The sequence below is a fragment of the Orbicella faveolata genome, unplaced genomic scaffold (assembly GCF_042242905.1).
Source record: "Orbicella faveolata isolate gen_17 unplaced genomic scaffold, um_ofav_v1 contig_1, whole genome shotgun sequence".
Taxonomy (NCBI): domain Eukaryota; kingdom Metazoa; phylum Cnidaria; class Anthozoa; order Scleractinia; family Merulinidae; genus Orbicella; species Orbicella faveolata.
The window spans coordinates 15,948,653-15,969,621 of record NW_028301536.1 but is presented as its reverse complement, the minus strand read 5'-3'; the positions used below and the strand labels follow the sequence as shown (position 1 = coordinate 15,969,621).

Below are 20,969 nucleotides of genomic sequence, written 5' to 3'. Positions count from 1 at the left end.
CTTTCTTTTGTCCGCGAGAGTTTATAGCCAGGCAACGAACGAGATCAGTGTCACGCGGGCTAATCGAGACGTCAGGCAGTTATTAGCACCTTGGGACTATCACACGACCAAACGTTAGAACGAACGACTCTTAAATTGAGTTTACGACTACTACCACACGACAAGAGCTAAGAGTTTTCCCGAGTGCGAACCGTGCTTGCCCCGCCCAAAAAAATTGAGAGAAGAGGAAGTGGAAAGCGTGCGGCTGATCGCGTTTAAGTTTCCATGCATTTATTTTGTCTGCTTGACCAAGTCAAAGTCCCCTGAAGAAATGAAACCGAAAGACAAGTAAGGGAAACTGAAAACGCTTACTCTACGTTTCCCTGACTTCGCTTCATATACATAGGCTCGTTCCCCAAGTTTTATCCAGCTACATCTTGTGTTTACCAGCCACTGTTCGGAAAAATGAGCCCGCGTTTCTCCCCCCGAACAGTGAAACTCTTTCCCTCGGGGAAGACCTTCGATCAACCCCAGTGTTCCGGTGGATTTGTTAGAAATCAAACTTTAGTTGCAAAAACATCGGTTTTATATAGCCAGACAAGGACTTACGACTATACTGCGTCTTGTGGTTTAGCATCTCCATGGCCATAGTGGAATAACTGTGGAGGTCTTTTGCGTGCAAACTTTTATTAGACAGTCGTGATATCAACTCGAGAACCCTTGCCTTCGTTTATCATATTTCCTCGAAGTAATATGCGTTAATATATATTCAGTTCCGGCCTTATGTGACTTTTCTAAGGGGTGGTCAACCTTGTACAACAATCATCCGCCCACATACCTAGAACGTTAATTAGCGACAGGGAACTCACAAGCACAGATAGGTCGTGAAATATTATAGCCCGACGTAAGTAGTCTAGCTTAAAGTGAGTTGTCAAACATCACATCCGCTCGTTAAGGAAATTACATATGACAACTTCCGAGTGTTTATCAAGGCAAGGTCAAATATAGGATTTTTCATCGTGAAGAACCTAAGCATAATTTTCAATTCATAGTGCTTGAGGGCGTTGGTTAATTTCGAATTTTTGTCAAGAATTCCATCTCGGATTTATGGATTAACGCTAATCGGCGTCGAATGTCTGGTGCTAAAATGACCAAGAAAAAAAATTGTACTTCCAGTGGATCTGTTTGGTTCGCTCGATCCGAGTGAGATCTGGGTACGAGGATGCCAGATGTTTGTTGACGTCACGGCACGAGGCTTTTCACTTTCAAAACATCATGGCGACAGCTGTGATATTGATGAACCCGGGAAAGTATTCGCCGATTTTTTCCCGTGAACGTCATAAAGGAACCCCGGCCGAGCATGAAAATCAGCTTCATGACACCTAAAGTACTTGGTAAAAGACGTTTGGCCGGAGCTTTCGGTGTTGAAGGCCCGAGAGCTCGACGAAATAGTGAACCGAGATTGGTACAGCTTCTGGGATCTTTCGCGGAAGGTGTTGTTAGGAGAAGACGGTATTTGTTGAATTGTGAACACTTGAGACATTCACTTCGTTCTGTAAGAACTTTTACGTCATTGTTAGATTATTTTCATCATGCCAAAGAAAGAAGAAAATTTAAAATGGGCGTGCAAGTATTGCACATATTCTAATTGGCCTTGTTCTATAAAATGTACTTTGTGCTACGCTCCAAGGCCGCCGCAGGTTATCACGCAAGAAGCGAGTAGACCGACAGGCGTAACAGAAGATATTTACGAGGCAGCTAGCAGCGACAGGATTATCTCTACTGATCCGATTATTTGCTCATCAAGCGACAAGAAAGCGCTGTCTCCACGACACGCCGAACAGACTGAAGAAAATTCAAAATGGACGTGTTCATGTTGTACATACGAAAACTGGCCTCGATCGCTTCACTGCGCCATGTGCCGGACGTCGAAGCACAAATCAGGCAAGAATGGAAGACACATAGACCTAGGAAATGGCAACAAGGATACCTCTTCTCGAAGCGTTTCTCCAAAATCACCGGGTTCTGTTGGTAACTACGGAAGGCTTGATTCCAAAACAATAAACAATGATAAGAATCGCGCGCTGTTAAAAAATCATAAGTGGACCTGTCCACAATGTACTTATGAAAATTGGCCAAAAACTGCCAAATGTGCACTTTGTAAGTGTTTGAAACCAGCCAAAACAAAACAAGAAGAGATCGTGAAGAATGCAGGACTAGATAATAATGCAAAAAGACCATCCACTTCAAAAAGGAGGTCCCCCCCTTCATCAGTCAGTGAGGCCACTTTAGAAATCCAACCAAGCAGTCAGACTGGGGAAAAGATCATTTATGACATCCCAGCCTCAGATGATGTTAATGATAATGAGGAGGTACTGCAAATTCGCAATTGTCTACAGGATTCGGATTGGTTGTGGTTGAGTGCTTGTATAGGTGTTGTAGAAGGTGATGTTTCATCAGTGGAGAGCTATTTAAACTCTGTCAGTGACCTTTCCAGACAGTTGACGAGAGAAGACTGTTTGGTGTTGAACCGACCAGGAGTCTTTGAAGTGGGACATACACTAGTTCACTTGGCATTTAAATTTAAAAGAGATGAACTCATGACTATATTGCTTACTCCAGAAGTGACAAGCCATCATTTAAGACGTGTTCCTTGCATTGCTTGCCCAGAACTAGCAGCAGACATAAGGAAACAAATGGGTCACACCATTAGACAGCGTAAAGGTGACTGGCGCTGTTACTTTTTCACTGACCAGGTCACATTTGTTTTACCAGCAGGTGAGAACATTATTCTACTATAGTTAAAGTTCTTTGCATTCACTATAACTTGCATAATCTTAGTCTTAATCTTAATATTTAACTTCTAATCAGTTAGAGCTGGACATTTCTGTGGAAGAAAGGGTAGTATTCTCTTAATCTTATTTCATTGTGGCCAGTTTCTAGGGTTACATGGCAAAAACACTGGGGCATTCCATCAATAGGGAGTAGGAAAACTACTTGTTTCTTTACAGTGCAGTAGCTGAGTGAAATGCCAGCCTGGTAATTTTACCAGCTGACCTAGTCTTGTGGACGGACATTATCTTTGAAATACTTACAGTGCACAAGTGTTTCATAGAAAACCCATAACATAACCAGCAAGTATCCAGTGTGTCTACCCTGATTACCATCACTGTTTCGAGATTAAACTGGGAACAAACTGTAATCAAAGCTAGGCGTAAGTCTTGTGTGCAGGTCTTTTGAAGTTGTTGGTTGTCCTGGTGCATCACTTGTCAGGGAGCAAATTGTAAGAGAGATCCATGAAAACTGCCAACTTGATAGATCTCAATTTGTAATAGAACACCCACTATGTTGGGTCTTACTGAAAGTACTCTGGAGCTGTAGATGAAACTGATATAACAAAACATTCAAAGGAATTCCGGAGTAAAGTACTTCTAGTTAAACACAATACCCAGGGATTACTGAGAACAGTGAGAGTTTGAGTTTGCTGTAACAGATAGTGGTGCTTTCCATTCATAATCTCACATCTAAATAACTTCAAATCTGAATTTTTTACTAGTATTTTGTAAATTAGTTGCATTTACAGTACTGATATGTTGAGATGTTACATGAAAAGTTCTCAAGGTCTGCGAAATTTAACTGATTGATGATCCATTGCTTTTAATTAAATCATCTGAATTTGGTTGTTTTCCTTTATTAGGATTATGTGTGACATATTTTTTAAATGCCACTCGTGGGTGTTACATCAGTAAATTGATACAATGCAAATAAAATAACTCTAATAAAATAAATGATGAAAAATGAAAAATATGCATATAATATTCATGTAAACTGAATCTTGCACAAGATACTTATTTTTCTGAGGATGTTAAAGTTTTCACAAAAACATTATTAGTCTTCTCATAAGATAATCACTATTGCTTCGCTGGGATTTATTGGTTTTATTAGCCTGCTAATAATAATATTTGGACGCTTCTAGAAGAAAAGGGTATTCAAGGGTTAGGGAGAATTTCTGATGTGTAGATATTTAAATAAATCATCCTCTGTTAGAAAACCTGCGTGTCAGAATTTTTTTAAAAAAATGATTGTCACACCCACTGGTTAGAATACTCATACAGAGCTCTACTTACACTACTTACCAGGCTAATACAGTTACTTACACTACTTATTCAATATGATTACTTCCGCCACTTACAATACTAAGACTTACACTACATTACTTACAATACAGTTCAATTACTTACACTACTTACACTGCAATATGATCACTTACGCTACTTATAGTACTAATACTTACAATACAATAGGATAACTCATGTTGCTTACAATACTAACACTTAAACTGCTTCCAATGCAATACCATTACTTGCGCCACTCGCAATACTAATACTTACATAACTTGCAAATATTACAAATTTGATTACTAATATGCTACTTACAATTCTCACACCAGAAATGGTTTGTGTTGTAATGGTAATTCCATTCTTTTAACTTATAATATTTTAGTACAAGTATCCTGACAGTATCATATCATTATGGAATCACTGTGATGATCATACCACAATTTTGCAAGAGACAATATTGCGCATTCCAAACAGCTCCAAATTAGAAACAAATCAACGCAACTATCCAAAATTGTATATTCAAAATATTAGAAAACATTTCAGCTGATGCTTACTGATAATCTTTGTAAGTAAGTTATTTTGTTGCTATGGAAGATTACAAATTGAGGTTTGGAAATCAAGTTAGACATAAACATTTAGATCTTAGTACAAGCACTTTGTTTTTTTGTTTTTTTTCGTCTTAAACTCCAATGAGGGGTACATATACATTTAAGTGTAGTGAAAATATACTTTGTTTATAACTTTGTAAATTTTCAGTAATTGTACTATAAGCTTTGTAAGGTATGTTTTGTGATTATACAGTGTAATTATAATAATCTAAAAAAGAAAGTACTTAAATGTTGTAATCAGAATCTGACAAAAAATATTGTAACTATGTGTAGATGTCCAGGACTTTCCAACAAGAGTACAGAGGCAAGTGTTTGATGACATTCTTGACAGGGATGTTCAAAGAGGTAAGAAGAATAAGAAAGTAAAGGTGTTTTTATATATGAAAACACTCCACCTTGCAGGATGTTAAGTTGTAACAAACTCTGAACAGCTATATCTTGTTAGATGCTCACTGCACTTGTATTTATGTTTTTGTGGAAATGAGTTATAAATTAGAACTACCCAATTAACAGTCTACAACATCCATTTTATGTAATTTAATTGTTTAATGATCTGAAATGAAGCCTCTTTTCTCCAGTAACCCCACTCTCTCTCTCTATAATTTCCCCCTCTCATGGTAGTAAAATAGTCACTTGGGGCTTAAGAGTCCCTGTCCATAAAAATGGAAAATAACTCGGCAAGGGTCAAAAATTCGAGTTCCCTCATATTTTCATGGTAGATAGGCTAGGGCATGACAAAAACTACTGGATAGTTTTTTTGGCAAAATATCCTTTTATTTCAAAGAAATATGCAAATAACCAAATTCTGTTAAAATCGTCATTTAACGCACCATTTTATTAAGCAAGTTTGAGAGCCTCGCATGCAAAGCCACATCATTCTTCCGTCTTTAAAACACTGAAATATTTTTGTGCAATGTTTAAATGTGTACTGGGTTGATTTTAGGGAATGTTGCATTGTCTTTTTGGGTGCAAAATAATTAAATTTCGAAGACATGTATCTCATTCACTTAAAAGTACTTCGTGAATATAATTAATTTTCACTATGTGCGAAACCTTCAAATGGATCAAGCTTCTGGTGGTTGAATCGCAGAAGGATGGTCTACAGATTCCTGTAAAAATTTCTTTGGGCAAATGATTGTGAGCGACGCGAGAGCTTTTCAAAGTACGTCAAAAATGCAAATATTTGACCATCCGTCGTCAAATTTCAATTTACGGGTTAGACGTATATTTTAGCATGCGTCACATGATTTGACCTATGTTAAATTGAAATAGACACAGAGCTGATAATTTCAAAATGTTCTAACCTCATTTGCTGTAAAAGGCAGGTGCAAAACCGATTTGACGTGTTTCTCTCACCATTCATCGCACATAAAGCAGAAGTTTGCTTTTGTTTACATAACGTCCGATGTACATCGCCAACTGTCAACTTATTTAACGGTCGAATACCATGAATCTGTGACCCTCTTTCCACACATATGATCACCACTGCATCTAAGTCTAAAACGGCTAAGTCATTTGTAGATAGTTGCTTGCTTTGCACTACACCAAACTATTACGTTTGATCATCATGGTTTGATGGCTTGAATCCTTGCTTGCAGCGGTTCCTTGTTCGTCACGCAATGCTGTCATCCCATTTTAGGGGGTAGGGGTAGGACAATTTCTATCCTAATACGTAAGGCTCCGTAAGGCTTGGAATCACTGGGAGCACACAATCGTGTTGAGTAAGAAGAGATTGAATTAAGAAATGAAAAGAATGAATAGTTTACCATTGCCCCTGTTGTTATCTTTTACTCGACCACCGTTACCTACATGCCCTGCGTAATACTGTAACGCTAAACTCATACCTAGGTCTTTTCGCGCTATGCAATCATTTTTGGTTTACATGTAATACAGTGGGCTACCCTCGGAGAAATGGGTGGTGACTGCTTAATGGGGCTAGCCACTTAAATAGAGATTGGTGTACCTTGAATATTTAATTTTTCACTGTCAGGCTATAAATTTCTTGGTGAACATTCAAGACAATCATGATAGACGTGTGTTTGAATTATCACTCGTAATGCACCTTCAATTTCAGACTCTTATCTGCCATCGCCCTTTCCAAAACAAAGTTCTTAAATTTTGGGTGGCCGCTTAATAGGGGTAAAGACAATAATGAAACCCTTATCGGAATGACCAAATGGTGGCCGCGGAGGTAACCGATCAATAGGTGTTTTATTTATAATATTTTACTGACGATAATTTTGGACTGTATTGCAACAACATACCAATGCCGCACCACTAGGCAAACAAAATACGCCAAATAAAATGGCATGGCCAGGGCTATTTACTCACGTAATTACTAATTAAATTTAGTCTGTTTTTCTCACGAATTAGACACGTTGTGATCTCCTATTTTTATTTCAGCTAGTTCTTGCTTCATTGATCTATAATTTGCTTATGGCGATTTTCTTAAAATTCTAGTGAGTACAGGCACTAGCTTTATCAGCTGTTGTCTGAAACGTCAGAACGTACAAAAAACGTGACGTGGACCGACACCACGTACACTACAGAACGCGATTATATAAATATACACATATTATTATATGTATGAACAAACAGATGAACAATGATTAAATTGTTTCAGTTATCCCGAGAGTACTCTATACAAAATAGATCAAAATGTGCAGCATATGCCGTGACAGCATTGCGTGACGAACAAATAACGGCTGTAAGATCGTGCTGCGCCGACACGCTTATCAGCAATGGTCAGCAATTGATCAAACGTAATATTTTGGCGAAGCGTAAAGCAAGCAACTATCTACAAATGACTCAGCCGTTTTAGACTTAGATGCAGTGATGTTCATAAGCGCAGAAAGATGGTCACAGATTCATAGTATTTGACCAAAAATAGGTTGACAGTAGGCGATGTACATCGGACGTTAACCTTGTGTAAACAAAAGCGAACTTCTGCTTTATGTGCGACGAATGGTGAGAGATCGACTAGAAACACGTCAAATCGGCTTTGGACCTGCCTTTTACAATAAATAAGGTTAGAACATTTCGAAATTATCAGCTCTGTGTCTATTTCAACTTATTATAGGTCAAGTCGTGTGGCACATGCTAAAATATACGTCTAACCCGTAAATTGAAATTTGACGATGGATGGTCAAATATTTGCATTTTTGACGTACTTTGAAAAGCTCTCGCGTCGCTCACAATCATTTGCCCAAAGAAATTTTTACAGGAATCTGTAGACCATCCTTCTGCAATTCAACCACCAGAAGCTTGATCCATTTGAAGGTTTCGCACATAGTGAAAATTAATTATATTCACGAAGTACTTTTAAGTGAATGAAATACATGTCTTCAAAATTTAATTATTTTGCACCCAAAAAGACAACGCAACATTCCCTAAAATCAACCCAGTACACATTTAAACATTGCACAAAAATATTTCAGTGTTTTAAAGACGGAAGAATGATGTGGCTTTGCATGCGAGGCTCTCAAACTTGCTTAATAAAATGGTGCGTTAAATGACGATTTTCACGGAATTTGGTAATTTGCATATTTCTTTGAAATAAAAGGATATTTTGCCAAAAAAACTATCCAGTAGTTTTTGTCATGCCCTAGCCTATCTACCATAAGAATATTAGCGAAATCGAATTTTCGACCCTTGCCGCGAAATTAAGAATTTGTCTGATTTTTACAGGCAGGCACTCTTAACAGGGCTTTTACTGTAACATCCTAGGGTGACAAACATCTAATTTCTTGGTACAATATGAGATGCAACTAAAGGAAAATCATCAAATTCATTTGAGATTTTCAATCACTCAGAACATTGTGCAGTTCCAGAAAATATCCATACTCCCCACAGAAGGGGCTGGAATTTTCTGGGGGTGCCTAGATTCTGTAAGACCAAACATGTAAAGAAAGGTTTGATAGTTAATTGGAATTTCCATGGAGGAAGTATGGATATTTTTCTGGAACTACGCATTCTTTTGTTGTTTTAGTTTTAGAAATGGAGTCTCCTGTTATCAACTGGAGTGAAGAGATCACTGAACAGCTAGGCAGTAGGATCTATCCCCTGTGGAATCGTTCTGCTGGAGATTGTCTTCTTGACTCAGTTCTTCAGGCTTCATATGGGGTGTTTGATAGGGATAACACATTAAGAAGAGCATTGTATGACAGTTTAACTGAAGGAGGCTCCAGGTAAGACACAAGTGGAATTTTACATTTTTCAAAAGGAAATATCTTATTCCATATTGAGGAAATGCAAAGTTGCCACAGTTACTAAATGGCACAGTAGCTATCAACTTATTACCCTTTCAAATTTACTAGGCAAAATTTATTTTTGAAAACATTCTTGTTAGTGAGAGGATCAAAGGGTGTTGACATAAACAGAGACTCTCCTGTTAATTGATCCAAGCTATAAGAATTCTACGATTTTTTTTTATGTTCATCAATATTAATGTTCATACCACCAACCCAGGTTGTGTTTTATGTCAACAGGTTTTTCAACAGGTACAAGGAGTGGGAATCAATGCAGGCAGAAACACTGCAGTACTCACTGGATGAAGACCAGTGGGAACAGGACTGGGCTTCCATTCTCAGTCTTGCAGGTCAACCTGGTACGTCCTTGGAACAGACACATGTGTTTGCTTTGGCACACATTCTCCGCAGACCTGTCATCATCTACGGTGTGAAATATGTCAAGAGCTTTAGAGGGGAGGTGCTTGGGCTAGCTAGGTTTCAAGGTACTGTTGACTTGTTTATTCTCCTACTTGTTGTGTAAACTGTTATTACTCTACACATACTAGTGACATTTCTTCACAGCTGTTATTTGGGCTGTCAGTCAATGATTCTATCCACTAATGGCTGCAATGGACAACATTTCTTTGTGTGTCCTTTTGTTTTGACACATAAAGTAGCAGAAATGCACAGTTAAGACTCACATACCGGTAAATACTACTGCTTTGGTAACTCTTCTGTGGGCTTGTTACAAACTATGTTTTGCATAAATTTTTGTCCACTGTGTTTCGAATTCAAAGGTGGTATATTATCACATCATTTGGTTCCTCTTTGGATAGAATTTACTGTATGCACTCTAGAGACAATCACAGGAATGAATAGCATGTAACATTCTGGAAGTGTTGTATTTCTTGTAAAGTACATTTTCTTACTCCGCTGTCTTTCCTGTCTGTTTAGGTGTTTATCTTCCTGTTTTATGGGAACAGAGTTTCTGCTGGAAAAATCCATTAGTGCTGGGCTACACCAGAGGACATTTCTCTGCCTTAGTTGCTATGGAAACAGACAATTCCAACGAGCTTGGTGCGGGAGCTAATGTGGATAGTATAGATAGTGTTCATGTGACGTATCTGCCCCTGGTTGACTATGAAGGCAAACTGCTACCTGTTCACTTTCTGTCAGCAGAAGAGGTGAGGACCAGACATAATTCATTATGATTAGATATTAGATGGTTTTAAAACATTGTTGAAAAATCTGTGTAGAGAATAAAGTTGTTTTGCTGATTTACTTGAGATTCCTCTTCTGTAGGCAACAGATGATTTCTACCACCTTTTGATGACTCTGTGGCCAGTAACTTTGATCCAGTTCCCTTGATCTGGGCAAAATGCCAGTTATAAAAACTCCCTTTATAATACAGCCCCCTCTAATGCGGACAACAGACCTTAACTTGTATGAATAGACAAATTCGGCTAACACACACGTGACATTGAATCGGGTGTTTACATTGTGTGAAAACGCGGCTCCCTTAACATTTTCTTTATTATTACAGCCACTTGTATTTGTTGTGTTAATCATGTGCGTTGCTGTAGTTGTTTATTCAATAAAGAATAGAAATGGTCAAAATCTCGAGAAATTTTCCAAAATTTGGGTCAACAAACATGGCCTTCATGGCTTGAGCAAGGCGGAAAAAAGAATGCTGGAGAGAAAAGCTATAAGTTCTTTCGGGAAGGGTATGTTGACGATGTTTACACGTGTAAGTAGTTGGAGAATTTCCATGTCAAGGCATGTTGCTAAAGATCTCTAAGAAAAATTGAAGAGCCTCATTTTAGCCGTAATCTTCAGGGAGAGCGATGGCAGGGCAGAAGTTTTTAATTAATTAAGCACGTTCTTCTTGTAAGAGAGGAAGCGGTGGACATTACAATCATGTATTTGCATCATTGTTCTAGTCGAATGATTATTCATGTCTTAATATCAAAGATATCCCGAGTGATGCAATCTTTACATGACTACCCCAGTCTTGGTATATTTCAAGAGCAGTTTCTCTGTGTTAATAACACTTGATTTTCTCGTTGTAGTATCCCACTAAATCTGCATTTTTCTATCTAGATTAGGCAACAGAAATTGTTATGATATTTAGGAATTCACCATGACTGTTAAATACTGTGAAAAGTGTAATGAATTTTCCCCCTTTCTTTGGGTTGTACATTCGGAAAGAAGGTAGGATACAGAAAAATTATGTAACCTGGGAATTCTAAGATGTTCATCTAATTAACTACAGGTTTCATCCTCAAGATGTTTGTGCCTTTTGAGAAATAATTTCTTCGCCAGCCCTAGTCAAGACTAACATCACACATTCTCCTTCAGATGCTGCCGAATCCGTTGCTTCATTTTCTTTTCTGCTTTGATTCATCTTTTCTGAAGCGTACCTCTTCACTGCTTGGACCTTCTCCTGCTCATCTTTATCCCATGAAAAAAAAAGGAACTGCATTGGCCTTCAATCTAATTTTACTAGAGTAAGGATTAATAAAATCTTCTGATGTAAAGTGTTCGCTGCAGTACTGACGTTGAAATATCGTGGATCTCTTTTCATTTTCACGATCCAAACAGAGAGGAGACTTTTAAAATTTAACAGAAACCTGTGAAACGGCAGATCTTTTCAGATCTTAGCGGAGCTGTTCTGACAGTCTCCGGTGCAACAAAACCGCTGAAGCGTGGCTTATTTTTCTCTAAATGTCAATACATACGCACTTGTTTTGGTTGTTGTTGTACCAAGAAAAAATGAGGGGGTTGTACCCAATTCAAGTCACGTGACACCCGCGTGTGAGTTAGCCAAATTTGTCTATTTGACTTGTATATTATGGACAAACCAATGATGATTTCTTATTCAATACAATGTACTGTTTATGATCTCTAATCAATGACTATTATTATGTACACATGTACAATAAATTTAACATTTGATATCACCTTTTTCCATCAGTATTTCTAGTTCTTTGTAGCACCCCTAATTGATTTCTCTGCTGAAACAATACTTAACCAATTAATTTTATTCTGTTATCATGAAAAAACTGCAATGGCATCCAATAAATGTTTATTGAAAAAGTTAGCTGCACCTTGAAGACCTGCTTGGGTCAGTTTGACTTGAAGAGCACTATACTATGACTGGAGCCTTAACACTGACCTCACATCTGTGACTTGTATAATGCTGAAGACTCTCTAATCCAAATTAGAGAGGTTAAACTGTACTAAAAAAGAATTGCATTTCTGAAGTTCTGTAGCTGCCTAGTATGGTTTTCAAGTGAACTGAGCCTGTTATGCTGTTAACTTTTCAGAGGGGCAGCGAAGAGCGTTTGTTGCGTGAGTGGCTAGACTGTTGTGTGACAGAGGGTGGGGTCCTTGTGGCACAGCAGAAGGTTACACCAAGACCTGCACTACTCAATCAACTGATTGATGACTGGTTAGACCGTTACAGGAAGCTCAGCAAAACAAAGTGATGTCTATGTTAGATCATCAGATACAACATGTGCAAACAATATCATATATTATGTACACGTAGTGTTGGATTACCAATGCTAAATTTATACCTGCACAATGTTAGTAGTCATTTTCAATGGCCTATAGCAAGGAAAAAGGATCCAGTCTCCTCTTGCAGGGATTCAAAGTACACTGTTATTTTGCCTGTAACCAAAGGTCAGCGTGACCTCAAATTTTGCTTTTGTTTGCTGGTTGAAATTTTAATCCAAATTACTGTAACTACCAGGTCATTTTGACTAGCCCTTTCCTGACTACAAGTCTTCCTCTGCTATGGAGCTCCTTCCTTCACTCGCTTATGTGAATCGATTTACAGCTGTCATGTTTTTCTACATGTAAACTACATTCAGACCGAACTGTTTGACTTTCTGCATTTAGTGTAATTAGTTCAAGAGGATTTTGCCTGAAATTGTATGTTGGTTCTGTAGTTACATGGGAGACCCATTATGATACAATATAGATTGTTATAGAACTTAAACAAATCGGTTCAGATATGCACCTTTGAAACGTTTAAATTAAAACACCGAACTCTGCTTTTGGTTCATTAACTGGACTTTATTTGTGAGTCAGAGGTTAAATAAACTGGACACTAGCACTTAGTGAGTTTGTGGTAACACTTCTTTTTTCTCGGCCTGCTTCACCCTTTTTTGCACCCATCTTCTTTAGACTCCATTAGAAATGATTCTAAACATGTTTGTTACAGAGTAGTTCTTTGATTAGGCACAGAATATCTTACATGAGTAGGGTTTAATTAATAATCAAATCATTATAATAGTTTATGTTATAAAATCGCAATATAATTATTATTGTTATTATTGACATTGCAATTTCATTATTAAAATATGTTTGAAGTTTAGACCATATTTGTATTTAGTAACCCTACTTTTGTTATTTGTCCAGCTAATATGATGTTAAGAGTGATTGAAAATATCCTATCAGTAATTTGTGTAATTTTTGTTGTTGTTGTGTGAATCACTCAGATTTTAGATATCTACATGAGAAAAGAAGACTTGTCATCCACGATTCAAAGTTAGCTAAGTATATTCTCTAACTTGAGAAGTGTCCATTTTATTAGTCAAATCAAAACATGAATGATAAAAAAATACGAAATGTTTAAACTGAATTTTAAGTTGAATCAATTTTGTTAGTCCCTACCCGCTTATACTTATGAAGATTGAGTTTCCACACTAAAATATTCTTGAAGTGTTGAAAACAAATGGTTGTCATTTGTAAATATGGTCTTTTCATCAAAACTTGTGCTTATTGCATTTGAAATGTGTATCATTTAATTTTCTAGGATATTAAGGAAATGATTGTATAAAAAGTATTTTCAGCTAGGTTGTATTATCAATTGCACATTGTATATAGTTATTTTTTCAAAGGGTTAACTTACTGCTTGTGCTGTGCTGTCTTTTAGTCTTCTCTATTTTTACTCTTGTATTACTGAGAGTGATAAATGTACAATTTCTCCTTATAATATCAACATAATATTTTGTTAAGAGGTAGTGAGAAAGAAGACGCAAATCAACATACAGGGACCGCGGAGACCAATACAAACAAACGTTAAGGTCACTGTTATCTTGCATTTGCGCGCCATCTGGAGCCCTAGAAAATAAATCCCAGCCCCTCCGCCTCCGCGGTCCCTGACTAAGGGGATAGTGCTGATGCAACACCAGAAGTACCATTGAAAGAATGTATAATGGAGTTGCTCGGGAGAATTTAACTTGTTACCTTTAAGGTTCACTGTAACTGCTGGATAACTTGACTGTGTTGATGTTTTGTATTTTTTCTGGTTTGTTCTGTTTGGATTTTTTGTTTATAGTGCTTGTGAATTTCCAAACACAGCAAACTGTTGTTAATAAAACACTCAACTCTTTGTGTTGAAGAACTATGTGATGATAGAAAGTGGATGGGCCCTTTGCAGAACGCTGTTGTGACCTTGTCAGTCAAACAAGGTTTGAGGTACAAAGTTGATGTCACATTTACAAAGGCTCGAGGAAATTTTTTATCTCTTACCCAGATAATCCCCTTAGAGGAAACACATCTCGTGAAGAGTGAGAAGCTCTGGGAACCAGATTATATATGTCTTATTAATCAAGCGCGAGGGCCGTTGTGGTAGAATATCGGCCCGAGGTCTTGACATTGCCTTAAAGAGATTTATTGCACGACGGAAATTGTTAAGAAGAAATGCTACGATCACGGAGTGGAAAAACATCTCGAACTTCAAACGCGTAATTCTGACTGGGAGCCGACTTTGCGTATACTCACGTCTGATGTTAAACAAAACTGACGGTAAATAGAGTTGGAAAACAGGTTCTCTCAGAAACCTAAGCCATGAAACTACAGAAAATCTTCAAGAGTGATCGTACTTAATCATCCGGGATAGTGCCCGGTGTAGTTACCGTGACACGTTGGGTGACATGTTAAATATTAAGTGTCATTCGAGACATACTTTGAGCCGTCGTCTCGTTGGTCGTATCGAGATCCAGATCCAGATCCAGATCCAGATCCTGTCCCGTAAACATCGAAGAGTATTAAGGATTGAAGAGCGTTCCGTTATTATCGCTTCTCGTGTTATTTTCGACCGTTCCCGACAAATCCGTAGAACCGGTTACAACACCCGGTTTGATACTTGGACAATATTGGACCGGTAATGGAGCAACCTGATCGTGTTGATTTTAGTTACTAGCCCACTGAACTAACTTAGTCGTGCAATAAGATGGGTAGTACTTTCCACCCATACTGGCTATAGAACCTGTAGTGTGACATATTGGCTATAGTAGATCTGTAGTAAGCGAGGTGACCTCGGGCGACATGACATGACTGATTACCAGACAAACAGCCCTACAAGATACAGTTTCTGAGCACTCGCGCAAGACGGCAGTCTTTATCGCAGGCGGAAAAGACGGAAAAGAACAACGATCAGAAGGAACTTGCCTTTTGATTACTCTTCTATTGTGACAATGATCTTTAATGCAATTCAAGTTCTCTTTTAGACACAGTAACATTTGAAAAGGGTGGTTTAACAGTGATGTTTCTCGTGGGCGTGGTTGCTCTCCGGTCGTATTCAGCCCAACTGAACTAATCACACAAAATCAAAAATTTATTATCAACAATCTTGAAGGGGTGATGGATCAAATGGATTCGTCACAAAAGTGCACTATTTATTTTACTCTTTCTTCCCAAAATTATTTACTTCCAATTTGTTTAGTTTGAGATTAAAAAGCCCATCCTTGTTTTTCTGCCACCCAAATCGTTCACGAGACTTCACCGTGTCCTCTTTTCCTGTATCCGCCAATCCTGATGTAGCTTGGACCACTCGATCACAGTGATTACCCCTAATGCTCGATTCCTCAGGATTTTCACCCGAGGAAATCGAGATGGACTTGTCGTAGGACGCCGCAGCAGATGATCTTGTACTGGCAGGACTTACACTAACGCTGCTTTCATTTCCATCTTCTCTATCACACTCCAAATCATATATTTTGATTCCGTTTTCGTTCACTGGCAGCACCTCGGTAATACAGTTTGATTGCCGGAAGTAAGTTGCCCGATTTGTTCTTGCTGACTTCTGAATTTTCTTTAACGGGTGTGTTCTCTTTAATTGCCCGACATACTTCTTTTTCAGACGTCTTCGTGATGTTCTTATCAAGTCCTTCTCGAATGATTCCTCTTTTGGTTTGAGTATCTTCAAATACAGCTCTTTCCACAGGAAAGGGCGTGGCGGTGGCAAGGTGAGTAAACTTGGAAAACCTGATGATTTAGACAGCCTTTCAGACCAGCTACTGGACTCCTCATTACTGCTATTTCCTTGCTCTAACAGGCTTTCCTTATGGGTACATATATTAAGAGATTTGTAGTTATTTTCAGCGGGTTGTTCCTGGATATTATAGCGCTGCTCTAACCCAGCTTCGCACTCATTTACGCACAGAATCGACGATGTATTGACAAACTCGATGTCTTTTACTTCAATGCTAGAGGACACCTTGGTAGTATTTTTAGTAGATTGTCTTAATTCTAGCTGCGATTGCCTTGATTTTGTCTCTGAAGGACATCGGATGTAGATCTCGACCACAGGTGTTTCCTCTATTTCTTCCACTTCGTTTTTGTCGATTTTACCACCTGAACTTATCACCGAATTGCAACTCCCCATGTCAACGCTATTGCTGTTTTGAAGTGAAATCTTTTTTCTGTACAAGATTGTGACGCAAAATGAGCCACATAAACGCGCTCCCACGTTTGCACGTGCACTCGAACACCCGCGAGGGTCCGCGCCAGGTGATATGGGTAAATTTTTTGGCGCGAAAGTCTGAACTGAGTTCCCCAGGCTTCTCCGGTCCTCCATCCAATATGGCGGACAAGAGATGCAACTTTGATTAACGTTCAATATGTCCGTTGTTTCGCTACAATTAGGCCAATGTGGCAATCAGATAGGCGGAGAACTGTTCAATCTGCTAATAGAGGACGCAACAAAGCTGAATCCTCAGTTTATTTCTAAGACTGTTGATCGTAAAGTTAACCAGGAATATGAAGAAGAGGTCGTGGAGAGATTTTTCACTCGAGACAAAACGGGAACTATCAATGCACGTGCAGTCATGATTGATATGGAGTCTAAAGCAATCTCTCAAACGTTACTGGAGGCCAAGAAGTCAGGCAAGTGGACATATCCTACGGGCCAACAATTTTGCCAGAAACGCGGTTCTGGAAACAACTGGGCACATGGTTTTCTGGAACACGGGCCAAAATCAACGGACGCCGTGCTTGAAATGGTACAGCGAGAGGTGGAAAAATGCGACAGATTAGGCGGATTTTTGATCTTGCTCAGCTTGGCTGGTGGAACTGGCTCAGGTGTGGGAGCTCATGTTACAGCTTGCCTTCGCGATGAATTTCCTCATTCGTTTATATTGAATCAAGTCGTTTGGCCTTATGGGACAGGGGAAGTCATAGTACAAAATTACAACGCCATTCTAACTTTGTCTCACTTGTACAAGTGCTCAGACGGCATAATTATCCTGGAGAATGACAAGTTGCAGAGTATATGTTCAAGGTTAATGAACTTAAAACACATTTCTTTCAAGGATATAAACAGGGTAATCTCACATAAACTTGCCAGCGTGCTGCAGCCAGTGAAGTTGTTCTCTCCCGGACAGGATGCGGCGTCTTACAAAAATGCAGTCTCAGTGAGAAATCTGCTTGGAGATCTGATTGAACAAGTTTGTCCACATCCTGAATACAAGCTGATGACTTTAAAGAACATTCCACAAATGGCAGAAAATTCCTTAGCTTATAGTACTTTCACTTGGCCAGGACTGCTAAAGCACCTAAGGCAAATGCTCATAGCTGATGCCAGCATGGAGGAAGGTACATACTACAGATGGGTGTGATATTTTGGGGTGGCAGTGGCAGACTTAGGGGAGAGACCCTGTTTGATTAAAAAAAATCCAGGGCCCAGGGGCCAAACAGCCTTACCCTCATCCCCCTCCACCCTGCTTCACTGGAGCAAAAAAGGTGCCCATTTTCATACACTAAAGGATTCATCTTCACTTTCCCTTTCCCCAACTCTCTTCTCCCCTCCCCTCCCCCCCCCCCCCCCCCCTTTTTAGCACCTTTGGACTGTCCACTGGTTGGGGTGAAAATCAGAAAGATATTGCAGATCGGGAGAGAAAAACTAAGGTTAAGCAATTTGTTCAAAATCAACCCAGTTGCTAGGCCTGGAATGTCAATTTTCCACAATTATATTGTTTCAAATGTTGCTTCTAAGATATTGGATATATACTACAAAACAATATTCCCTATGTGAAAGTTTTCTTTCTCTCCTTACCTGTCAAAATAATAAGTACTACATTACAATTGTGGAACAGAATGGGCCCTTCATTGCAACTAACTGTCACATGGTACAATATTTCCAATGCTGGAGAAAACTGAGTCCTGGGAAATCCAAAGCAATTAAACAACTTAAACTAGTAAAGCTTGACCTTTGTTTTGCTCTGGGTGTCCCAGATCATAGCTTGTTCTCCAGCATAATGGATTTTGTAATGATTGACCATTAGGTTCAAACAGCTCCTCAGATGGTGGTATCCTACAGTGTAGGGGTTAAATAGAGAGAGATTGTAAAGTTAAAGTTTGCCTGTGGGTTTAGCTGAGTTTCCTTTATTCAAGTACAGTTGAACCCTGCTATTTCAAACTCTCAGAGGAAATAGAAAATAGTTTGAATTAGCTATTAGTATAGTAAATGACTGTAGGGTAGTTCGAAGGGAAATGGTTTTGAGTTCAAAATAACAAGGAATTTTGAGAAACAACACAACGTTTTTTAAACATGTTTCAACAGAATCTTCTGTCATCTTCAGTTTAAGTTACAAAGTACAGATTTGAATATATAGTGTATGCAAAATGCTAATTCACTATGAGAACAAAAGGAAACATGACAATGTAAAAAAGGTTGTGTTGTTTCTCAAAATTTTAACATGTCTACTACTATCCAGACCTTTTAACAAGGAATTTGAAATAACGGAGTTCAATTTAGCGGGGTCTGGCTGTACTTACATCCCCTAAATCCTTTCCTGCAATGTTAGTGCTCTCTAGCCAATGAGAGACTTCTTTCACTGCTTGGCAGGTATTGACTGGGAAGTGAAGTTGCCTGTACCATCAAACCCAGATGGTGCAGATTTTCATCAAAGACCAGGAGAACTGCCTAGATTGAGAAGCCGATTTAACAAGTCTGTTGCCAATCTTTTGGTGTTAAGAGGAGTAGATGTTCATAGGTCAGATTTGTCTTCTTTTAATGACCCAAGACTACATGCAAACTGGGTGCCATCCACTTGTGCTAATGCGGTATGGTGCCACCCACGACCATTCAACCATTATGAGAAGTCTGCCACATTGCTAAGCAACAGTCAAACTCCTGTAGCACCTTTAGACTCTGTAGTCCAGAAAGCTTGGAACATGTTCACCTCACGAGCCTATGTGCATCAGTATTTGAAATATGGAATGACTGAAGATCACTTTGTGGACAGTTTTGCTGCTACTGAACAAGTCATTAGAAACTATTCTTCCTTGTGATTTGGTTAAAAGCTATCTGTACCCTGTTATAAAATGAAAGCTTTCTACTGGTTAATGTAGTTTTATTAAAAGTGAAGTGTCTAATTTAAGGATGTTTGCGCAGAAAAATTTTTCTGAGACTTTTACCACTGTAAGATGATGAGTTAGCTATGTCAGAAATGTAAAAAAAAATGGGGGGTTACCGACTTCGTTTTGGAGAGAACATGCCCAGAAGAACACCCTAAATCTGAAAACATCGGGCTTCATTAGTGAATAAGGCCACAGTGTCTGTAAGCCCAAAAATATTGCAATTAGATCTTTGAAGTGAAATGTTCTCTGCCAAATGTTGTTTAAGTGGACCTATTAAGTGAATTTAGTCAACTGGCGAGGTTCCTTAAAGAACAAGTTCACATTTAACGACCATAGTTTCATGTGCCTTGCAGCCACAAGATGGCAGGATTCAATGTCCCGTGCACAGAAATCTTAAAAAAATTTTCAAATTCCCACGTGATTTTTTGTTCATTTTTGGACAAGATTGTTACATCCAGACAAAGCTATGGCAATGGCCATCTGCCCTATCATTGCTCATTTTATTACTTAGCGTGTGCTCTCATGCATGACGTGGCATGTGAATTTGCGTGCATAATAAGGATGCACAGAAACAATTAGCTCGAACGTCTTTAAGGAAGCTGACAACAGTTTCCAGCACTTTTCTAAAAGCTATACTTTGAAGGATGAATACTACCACTGTTTAACAAGTGATGCTACAATAATGGTATCACGCAAATGCCCAATCATTAGTAAACAGGTTGCGATCATCCTTTTTGTATAACAGGTTACCATAGCAACAATAAAACGTGTTAAAACACCCTTAGTTTTAGCTAAGCTTAGTACTGGGTGTGTGACCAAATAATAAAATCCTTGTATTGCAGGTTCTCATTTCTTTCCTATTCTTTTATTTTTCCATCCACTTGCATTTACTTTCTGACAACTTCTTCGTCTTGGGTTAGCCCATCCATTGGCCCGTATGACAGCATTAAGGTGATTCTTCAGAAATAAAAGTTGCCAAACAATTTTTTTGAAACTTTCCCTGAATGTTCCCTACAATACAATAAAAAAGATAGGTCACCATTCTCACTAAAGAGACATGATGAGCCAATCTTACCCCATTTATACCTAATCACACCTTATTTCATCAGTTCAAGCTGCATTTTGTGGTAGCTGGAAGCAAAGGTTATTAAAGCAATACTTGAAAAAATCTTGATAGTAGAAAATATCGGGCACATGGAACAAAGTAATATATAATTTTTCGCAAAATCACTCAATTCTAAATGAGACTGACTCAAAACATTCCTGGAAATGTTTTCAAGGTCATAATTCACATCCTTGCGTTTCAGTTTTGTGCACTCTTTTAGCTATATCTGTTTTTCCTTCTAAACAACTTTTTTAATTTTTTAACTTAAAGAAGA

At 38.5% G+C, this 20,969-nt stretch overlaps 2 protein-coding genes across 2 annotated transcripts; both read left to right on the top strand.

The window, feature by feature from the left end:
* Nucleotides 1-1,203: 1,203 nt before the first annotated feature.
* LOC110049348 (ubiquitin thioesterase zranb1-B-like) lies at nucleotides 1,204-14,350 on the top strand. Its single transcript, XM_020755143.2, has 6 exons — nucleotides 1,204-2,757; nucleotides 4,982-5,053; nucleotides 8,697-8,895; nucleotides 9,196-9,440; nucleotides 9,892-10,121; nucleotides 12,264-14,350. Exons 1-6 carry the CDS (start codon nucleotides 1,572-1,574, stop codon nucleotides 12,423-12,425), a joined length of 2,094 nt encoding a protein of 697 aa, XP_020610802.1. The 5' UTR covers nucleotides 1,204-1,571; the 3' UTR covers nucleotides 12,426-14,350.
* Nucleotides 14,351-16,755: 2,405 nt separating this feature from the next.
* LOC110049358 (tubulin delta chain-like) lies at nucleotides 16,756-20,439 on the top strand. Its single transcript, XM_020755152.2, has 2 exons — nucleotides 16,756-17,823; nucleotides 19,076-20,439. The coding sequence occupies exons 1-2, from the start codon at nucleotides 16,851-16,853 to the stop codon at nucleotides 19,519-19,521; spliced, it is 1,419 nt and encodes a 472-aa protein (XP_020610811.1). The 5' UTR covers nucleotides 16,756-16,850; the 3' UTR covers nucleotides 19,522-20,439.
* The last annotated feature ends 530 nt before the right edge of the window (nucleotides 20,440-20,969 follow it).